This window comes from Salmo salar, chromosome 25 (assembly GCF_965601325.2).
Source record: "Salmo salar chromosome 25, fSalSal1, whole genome shotgun sequence".
In the NCBI taxonomy this organism is placed as follows: Eukaryota; Metazoa; Chordata; class Actinopteri; order Salmoniformes; family Salmonidae; genus Salmo; species Salmo salar.
This window is the reverse complement of record NC_138315.1, coordinates 27334413-27344109: the sequence shown is the minus strand read 5'-3', so window position 1 is coordinate 27344109 and position 9697 is coordinate 27334413. Positions and strand designations below refer to the sequence as shown.

The 9697-nt window shown below is 42.9% G+C and overlaps 1 protein-coding gene across 1 annotated transcript; it reads left to right on the top strand.

Moving 5' to 3' along the window:
- The first annotated feature begins 997 nt into the window (after positions 1-997).
- Positions 998-9390, top strand: LOC106586453 (phosphatidylcholine-sterol acyltransferase). Its single transcript, XM_014173766.3, has 6 exons — positions 998-1256; positions 2262-2418; positions 6035-6150; positions 6248-6343; positions 6479-6703; positions 7369-9390. Exons 1-6 carry the CDS (start codon positions 1109-1111, stop codon positions 7914-7916), a joined length of 1290 nt encoding a protein of 429 aa, XP_014029241.1. The 5' UTR covers positions 998-1108; the 3' UTR covers positions 7917-9390.
- Positions 9391-9697: the final 307 nt, after the last annotated feature.

Sequence of the window (9697 nt, the reverse complement as noted above, 5' to 3'; positions counted from 1 at the left end):
ATATGACAAGGATTGAAAAGCTTTTGCCAGTAGATTGTCAATGCGATTCATGATGACTACTTGTCTATCTTGCTAGCTAAGATTTTCAAAGTATGATGTTGACATCAGTCCAATCAAAGCTACGGTAGATATAATGTGATTTCATCTGTGGCCAATGACTTTGAGCCTTCTTGGATGGGCACTTCTATGGCAGAACTTTATAGCTCTCCCTGTAGATTTTGGGGTGAAATAGTGTCCCCATGAGTGACAGAACACTGAGCCAATCACAGCGCAACTAGAGAAGTTTACCAACCCCTACACTCTGTATTTTCCGCTGGCTGCCCCACCACCACAGACAGCACTTAGCTAGGCTGAAACACCTGCAATTTGGAGCTGACCATGTTTGTATGCGGCTTTATTAACTCAATAAAAACATTTTACAAACGGATATGTGACACGTATTAATGCTAAAATAACTTGCAAATACAATTTTTATGTCTGCCCCACCTGCCCTGAATGTGGCCACTGGTTGCTTTGTAGCTATGCATGAGCTAGTACTCCATCGTTTCCACTAGCTTCTAAAGCCACAAAGTCAGAATTGGCTGCACAATTTGCTTTTTGGTCTTCATTTAGGGTTAGGCATAAGGTTAGCAGTGTGCACAGGTCAGAGGCAAACAAGGTTTAGACAAACCCCAACTGTTTAAACCAAATGCTAGCCTAGTAGCATGGGGAAATATTGTTTAGATGCTTTTTTCGAAGGGAGATGTAAGTTTCTGAATTGGCTGTGAGACAGTGGATGCGCATTATGAATTCAAATGGAACTGTTAACAGATGGTGGTGAATAACTAAATCCTTACTATTAACCAATCAGCATCCAGGAACCAAAAAACCCGTTTTATAATAGGCCAGGGGGGTATTCATTCCGCCGATTCTGTTGCAAAACGCTTCTTAAAGGAAGCAAACGGAGCGAATCAGGGAGGGACCTACCTGAATTTGTCCAATAGAAACCCTCGTTTCAGTTGCAACTGTTAGCCGGAATGAATACAGCCCAGCTCTCGTCCTCCTGACCTAGTGAGAGACAGCTCTGTAAACTTTGATTCGATTAAGATTTGGGCAAGATTTTGACAGAATGGGACACGCGCACTGCTGTACCGTGCTCTTTATAGTATTCCTTGCGCTACAGCAAGCTGCTGGATTTTGGCACTTCGATGTCTTTCCATCAAATTTCACAACTCAAAACAAAGTGCCAAACAATAGCACTCCGCCGGTTCTTATAGGTGAGCAGATTTATATTTCTTGATTAGTTTGCTGTGATAGGCCTATTACAACATATTATATCTCATGGAATTCAATGTATGTTTTATATGATTGTAATAGGCTATCCGTTTGCTTTCTTGTATACTGAAAGTCCAAAATGTATTTCACAAGACAGGTCGATTCTCTATCTAGAACTAGAAGCAAGTTCCAGGCAGTTTTCTACGGTTTCCACGAGGATTGTAGGTCCTTGAACGCAGTAATAGATGTTGGTGTGAGTGTTAATTAAATCATATGGTCCTGGCTGGGTCAGGGATATACAGTGGTGAGATAAAGTTTGTGAAACCTTTAGCATTTTTGGTATTTCTGCAAAAATGTGACCAAAAATGTGATCAGACCTTCATATAAGTTCTAGTAATAGATAGTGAACCTGGTTTAAACAACACAATATTTGAAACTTTTTTTCATTTATTTATTGAGTAAATTGATCCCCAACATTCAATTTCTTTGTCGGAAAAAGTATGTGAACCTCTAGATAAGTCATTGCAATAAAGTGTATTAAAGTTGTCCGAAGTTTAGTACACTATATGTCCAAAAGTATGTGGACACACCTTCAAATTAGTGGAGACCGCTATTTCAGTCACAACCAGTTCCCGACATGCAATACCGACACAAAAAGATCCCACTTTGTCTAGCGTATTTTCTTTTGTCGACATTTGGAAAGTTGAACTAAAATCTTTGTTGCCATCAGGCAGTCATATTTTTTATCCGACATGTACTTTACTCGCATAAAAAGGTTTGATGGAAACCTAGTTTGTGTCACCCTAAAAGGAGGACGTTTTTCAGCCGGAGTTATAATGCTCGTTTACACATGCAGTTTTATGACCGGTCTGATTTATAAATCTCAATATTTTTGTACATGCGCAGACATTTCAGAAATGTTTCATGCAGATATTTAGTATGAAATTTACACAATGTTTATATATGAGGCCCCTGGCTTCTAACATTTGACAACTTTTTTTTACCAGTGCCTGGGACTGCAGGAAACCAGCTTGAAGCTAAGATTGACAAGCCAAGCCGTGTGCATTGGATGTGCTACAAAAAAACAGATGACTTTTTCACACTTTGGATTGACCTGAATATGTTCATGCCAATTGGGATTAACTGTTGGATTGATAATATAAGGTGAGGGGAGAATGAATAATGTCATAATAATTCTTTTTAGATGTTATGATTAATTCAATCATTTTAACTCTACACTTAGGGAGCATTTCCTAATGGTTTATTGTTGTATCAATAAATAATGCACAGTAATAGAAGAACAAAGCATACAACCACAACTCTATTTTCACTAGTTTGATTTTGAATCAAATCAAATTTTATTAGTCCCATGCGCCGAATAGAACAGGTCCTTACAGTGAAATGCTTACTTACGAGCCCCTACCCAAAAAAGCAGTTTAAAAAATACAGATAAGAATAAGAAATAAAAGTAACAAGTATTTAAAGAGCAGCAGTAAAATAACAATAGCGAGACTATATACAGGGGGGTACTGGTACAGAGTCAATGTGCAGGGGCACTGGTTAGTTGAGGTAATATTTACATGTAGGTAGAGTTATTAAAGTGACTATGAATAGATGATAACAACAGAGAGTAGCAGCAGTGTAAAAAAGGAGGGCAATGCAAATAGTCTGGGTAGCCGTTTGATTAGGTGTTCAGGAGTCTTATGGCTTGGAGGTAGAAGCTGTTTAGAAGTCTCTTGGACCTAGACTTGGCGCTCCGGTACCGCTTGCCGTGCGGTAGCAGAGAGAACAGTCTATGATTAGGGTGGCTGGAGTCTTCAACCATTTTTAGGGCCTTCCTCTGACACCACCTGGTATAGAGGTCCTGGATGGCAGGAAGCTTGGCCCCAGTAATGGCAATGCGAACGGCCCAGTACCTCTGTAGTGCCTTGCGGTCAGGGGGCGAGCAGTTGCCATACCAGGCAGTGATGCAACTGGTCAGAATGCTCTCGATGGTGCAGCTGTAGAACCTTTTGAGGATCTGAGGACCCATGCCAAATCTTTTCAGTCTCCTGAGAGGGAATAGGTTTTGCCGTGCCCTCTTCGACTGTCTTGGTGTGCTTGGACCATGTTAGTTTGTTGGTGATGTGGACACCAAGGAACTTGAAGCTCTCAACTAGCTCTACTGCAGCCCCGTCGATGAGAATGGGGGCGTGCTTGGTCCTCTTTTTCCTGTAGTCCACAATCTTCTCCTTTGTCTTGATCATGTTGAGGGAGAGGTTGCTGTCCTGGCACCACACAGCCAGGTCTCTAACCTCCTCCCTATAGGCTGTTGTCATCGGAAAATGTAAAACTCTCAACCTGTTCCACTACAACCCCGTCGATGAGAATGGGGGCGTGCTCGGTCGTCCTTTTCCTGTAGTCCACAATCATGTGATCAGGTGATCAGGCCTATCACTGTTGTGTCATCGGCAAAGTTGATGATGGTGTTGGAGTCGTGCCTGGCCGTGCAGTCATGAGTGAACAGGGCGTACAGGAGGGGACTGAGCACGCACCCCTGAGGGGCCCCTGTGTTGAGGATCAGCATGGCGGATGTGTTGTTACCTACCCTTACCACCTGGGGGCGGCCTGTCAGGAAGTCCAGGATCCAGTTGCACAGGGAGGTGTTTAATCCCAGGGTCCTTATCTTATTGATGAGCTTTGAGGGCACTATGAGCTGAGCTGTAGTCAATGAATAGCATTCTCACATAGGTGTTCCTTTTGTCCAGGTGGGAAAGAGCGGTGTTGAGTGCAATAGAGATTACATCATCTGTAGATCTGTTGGGGCGGTATGCAAATTGGAGTGGGTTTCTGGGATAATAGTGTTGATGTGAGCCATGACCAGCCTTTCAAAGCACTTCATAGCTACAGATGTGAGTGCTACGCATCGGTAGTCATTTAGGCAGGTTACCTTAGTGTTCTTGGGCACAGGCACTATGGTGGTCTGCTTTAAACATGTTGGTATTACAGATTCAGACAGGGTGAGGTTGAAGTTGTCAGTGAAGACACTTGCCAGTTGGTCAGCGCATGCTCGCAGTACACGCCATGGTAATCCATCTGGCCCTGTGTCCTTGTGAATGTTGACCTGTTTAAAAGGTCTTACTCACATCGGCTGCGGAGAGCATGATCAGTCTTCCGGAACAGCTGGTGCTCTCATGCATGTTTCAGTGTTATTTGCCTCGAAGCGAGCATAGAAGTAATTTAGCTTGTCCGGTAGGTTTGTGTCACTGGGCAGCTCTCGGCTGTGCTTCCCTTTGTAGTCTGTAATAGTTTGCAAGCCCTGCCACATCCGACGAGCTCGAATCTATCTTAGTCCTGTATTGACGCTATACCTGTTTGATGGTTCGTCGGAGTGCATAACGGGATTTCTTTAAAGCTTCCGGGTTAGAGTCCCGCTCCTTGAAAGCGGCAGCTCTAGCCTTTAGCTCAGTGTGGATGTTGCCTGTAATCTATGGCTTCTGGTTGGGCTATGTACGTACGGTCACTGTGGGGACGATGTCATCAATGCACTTATTGATGTAAGTGCCATCAGTCATTGGCTTCATCAGTGCCATCGGAGGAATCCCTGAACATATTCCAGTCCGTGCTACCAAAACAGTCATGTAGCTTAGCATCTGCTTCATCTGACCACTTTTTTTATTGATCTAGTCACTGGTGCTTCCTGCTTTCATTTTTGCTTGTAAGCAGGAATCAGAAGGATGGAATTATGGTCAGATTTGCCAAATGGAGGGCGAGGGAGAGCTTTGTATATGTCTCTTTGTGTGGAGTAAAGGTGGTCCAAGTGTTTTTTTTTTTCTCCTCTGGTTGCACATTTAACATGCTGATAGAAATTTGGTAAAACGGATTTAAGTTTCCCTGCATTAAAGTCCCCGGCTACTAGGAGCTCCGCCTCTGGGTGAGCGTTTTCTTGTTTGCTTATGGCGGAATACAGCTCATTCAATGCTGTCTTAGTGCCAGCCTCTGACTGTGGTGGTATGTAAACAGCTGCGGAAAATACAGATGAAAACTCTCTAGGTAGATAGTGTGGTCTACAGCTTATCATGACTCTACCTCAGGCGATTAAAAACCTCAAGACTTCCTTAGATATCGTGCACCAGCTGTTATTTACAAAAATACATAGTCCGCCGCCCCTTGTCTTACCAGACACCGCTGTTCTATCCTGCCGGTGCAGCGTATAACCAGCCAGCTGTATGTTGATAGTGCGTTGTTCAGCCATGACTCCGTGAAGCATAAGATATTACAGTTTTGAATGTCCCGTTGGTAGTTTAATCTTCCGCGTAGGTCATCTATTTTATTGTCCAAAGGTTGCACATTTGCTAGCAGAATGGAAGGAAGTGGGGGTTTATTCGATCGCCTACAAATTCTCAGAAAGCAGCCTGCCCTCCAGCCCCTTTTTCTCTGCCTCCTCTTCACGCAAATCACGGAGATCTGGGCCTGTTCCCGAGAGAGCAGTATACCGTTGGCGTCGGCCTCGTCAGACTCGTTAAAGGAAAAAAAGGATTCTGCCAGACCTTGGTGAGTAATCGCAGTCCTGATGTCCAGAAGTTATTTTCGGTCATAAGAGGCGGTAGTGGCAACGTTATGTACAAAATAAGTTACAAACAACGCAAATAAACGAACAGTAAAACACAATCGGTTGGTGGCACGTAAAACGTCTGCCTTCTCCGGCGCCATCTTTCTTCACTGTCCTCAGCATTTTAGTGGTTGGGTTCATTTCCTTATGCAATAACATTATGTACCTACTGCATATTTCTTGCTACAGAATTGTATACAATAGGACAACTCGCAAGTCATCCAATTCTGCAGGGGTGTCTGTGAGAGTGCCTGGTTTTGGACAGACATATACTGTTGAGTTCTTGGACAACCACAAGCTGTCAGGTGAGAACAACCATAATGAGGCCATCTTTTCCTATGTTTTCTTTTTGATTATGATTTAATTTAATGAAGTAATTTAATGAAGTATTTTCTTTTTCAGGTTATTTTAATAATATGGTTACACATTTGGTCAACATGGGATATGTCCGCAATGAGGCTGTCCGAGCAGCACCATATGACTTCAGAGTAGCTCCGAGTAAGTGTCATCATGGACACACACACACCATCCAACTGACAATCACGTTCCTGTACGGAAAGTGCAACTCACTCATTGTTTGTGCACACATGCTTACACATAATGTGACTGTGCCTATTTGTCTCACCTTATCAGACGAGCAGGAGGAATACTTTTCACGGCTGAAGAAGCTGATTGAGGATATGTACGAGCAGTATCAACAACCACTTTATATCCTGGGCCACAGCATGGGAAGCAATTATGTCCTCTACTTCTTATATCAGCAGACCCAGGCTTGGAAAGACCAATACATCAAAGGCTTCATTTCACTTGGAGCACCCTGGGGTGGGGCTGTCAAGACCCTTCGAGTACTAGCATCAGGTACTGTGTCACAATTTGGTGGACAGATTGAACAACCTCACCCATAGTAGAAACATAATATACTTGAGAGAACCTGATAACCGGGTTGAAGTAGATTACATTGACCGTAATCACTTCATATTGCAAAATCGTTTTACTTGCAGGGTGAAATAATTAATTTCTTTCCCGGTACGGGACTTCCTATATGTGCACACACTTGCACCAAAAACATTTATGGGCCTAATCATAGAATTACATATAGAATCTCTGTTAATTCAATAGAATCTCTTTGGCCCTAGTGGTAAAGATTTTTAATATAACTTTTAAAATGTATTACTGGACCTTTTTATTGTGGCATAAACACAACCAGTTATGTTTTTATCTGATTGTTTGACAATCACTTAAGGGCTCCTTTACTAGGCTACCTGCACACGTTCATCCACTCGCAACATATATCTAGCCTCCAAACAGTGGTGAATGGAAAGAGACATCTGTTACACCAAAAAGTGCCCCCACTATTTATTTTGCCAGGACGCCGTACCGGACCGCCTTCCCCATGTCTTCATTTTCTTGAAAGGGTGGTAGGTCAGGTTTATCTGGATTACTTTGGCAAGTCACACATTGGTTGGAGATTGCCAAGAGATTGCCAAATTATTGATATTGAATGATAACAATTGTCTCCGCAGGTGACAATCTTGGCATCCCAATGGTGTCCAACATCAAGATCCGGGAGCAGCAGCGGATGACCACCACAAACCCCTGGATGCTTCCATTTGAAGAGGCCTGGCCTGCAGACCATGTCTTCATCTCCACGCCATCATTCAACTATACCCGCCAGGACTACCAGCGCTTCTTTAAAGACATTGACTTTGAAGATGGCTGGTTCATGTGGGAAGACACCAGAAACTTGACAGCTGGTCTGCCCCCTCCTGGTGTTGAGATGTACTGCTTCTATGGTGTGGGGCTGCCCACACCGGTTACCTATATTTATGACGACCAGTTCCCAAATGCAGACCCTATAGACTATGTGTATGCTGATGGGGATGATACAGTGGACAGTCTTAGCCTCGGTCTTTGTAAACGCTGGAGAGGGAAGCAAGCACAGCCTGTCCATGTCAAGGAATTCAGGTCTATGCCCCACATGGAAATAGTATTAAATAGGAAGGTGATCAATGTGGTCCAGAGTATTCTGGAGGGAAGGTATGGTGAAGAGGATTCTACATTGATGAACTGATGAACGTCCCATTGATTCCCCACTCATGCAAGATCAATCCCAGCCGGACCATCCTCCCTAATCTACACTGTAAGCTTTTGGGGAGAAAATTATTCACCCTCCCAATATACATACTATTACTGATGCCAGTAGGCTAGCTACGGAGGTGGACTTATACACAATGTACAAACCATTACAAACACCTGCTCTTTCCATGACAGACTGACCAGGTGAATCCAGGTGACAGCTATGATTTCTTATTGATGTTACTTCCAAGTTCAATCAGTGTAGATGAAGGGGAGGATACAGGTTATAGAAGGATTTTTAAGCCTTGAGACAATTACCACCCCATAATATTATTTGCGCCTCTACCAGATGGAAACTGAAAGTGTAATGGCTGTGCTCAATGTAATGGCACTTACAAATGTAGACCCTTCAAACACCCTCAAACAGGGAAACGGATCCCAATCAAAGGTGTTATCATGTGCTCCACTAAGGCAGTTATTTGTGTTATAACTTTTCCTTGTGGTAAAAATTGTGGGTAAAACAAAGTGCAAATTAAAAGTAAGAATCTTGGAGCATCGTAGCACCATTAGGTGCAAAAACTAGACGTACCCAGTTGTGGCCCACTTTTTGGAAGCGAACCACTATTTCGTCCCTTCGTGAAATCGCCATCAAACATGTCACCCTCCCTAGGAGAGGGGGTGACCTCGACAATTTATTGTTAAAACGAGAGGCCGCCAGGATCTTTAATTTAAAGACCCCCTCTCTCTTGCTCCCTTCGGTGTCAATGTAGACTTTGATTTGAAGCCATTCTTGTGATTGTGATTTTCCTATTCATTGTAAATGTTTATAGGCCTATGTAGCAAATTGTATCTATGACTGTATGTTACCCATTCATGCTTTTTATATATTCTATTTATCTGTAAATTAACCAATGAAATCAAGCCACACCCAGCCATGATTAGACACCTGTGTGTCCTTTGAAACTATATAAACTAGTGACCCGCAGTGTTTGTCATTATACCCTGATGAAGGCAGCCAGTCTGTCGAAACGTTGGTTATTAAAGCATTGCATCTGAGCTCCTAGACTGTGCGGCTCTCCTGTTTTTTTTCCAAGGTTCACCTTCCAACAGGACAACGACCCTAAGCACACAGCCAAGATAATGGAGGAGTGGCTTCTGGACAAGTCTCTGAATGTCGTTGAGTGGCCCAACCAGAGCCCGGACTTGAACATCTCTGGAGAGACCTGAAAATAGCTGTACAGCGACGTTCCCTATACAACCTGACAGAGCTTGAGAGGATCCTCAGAGAAGAATGGGAGAAACTCCCAAATACCGGTGTGCCAAGCTTGTAGCGTCATACTCAAGAAGATTCAAGGCTGTAATTGCTGCCAAAGGTGTTTCAACAAAGTACTGAGTAAAGTGTCTGAATACTTATGTAAATGTGATATTACCGTTTTTGAATTTAATACATTTGCAAATGTCTAAACCTGTTTTTGCTTTGTCAGTATCAGTGGTGTAAAGTACTTAAGTTAAAATACCCAAAAAAACGTTAGTACTTGAAAGTATCTGTACTTTCTATATTTGACAATTTTTACTTCACTACATTACTAAAGAAAACAATGTACTTTTTACTCCATACATTTTCTCTGACACTCAAAAGTACTCATTACATTTCAAATGCTTAGCAGGACAGGAAAATGGTCCAATTCACACATTTATCAAGAGAACATCCCTGGTGTTACGGCTGTCGTAGAGGGGCGACCAAAGCGCAGCGTGGTAAGTGTTCATTATCGTTAT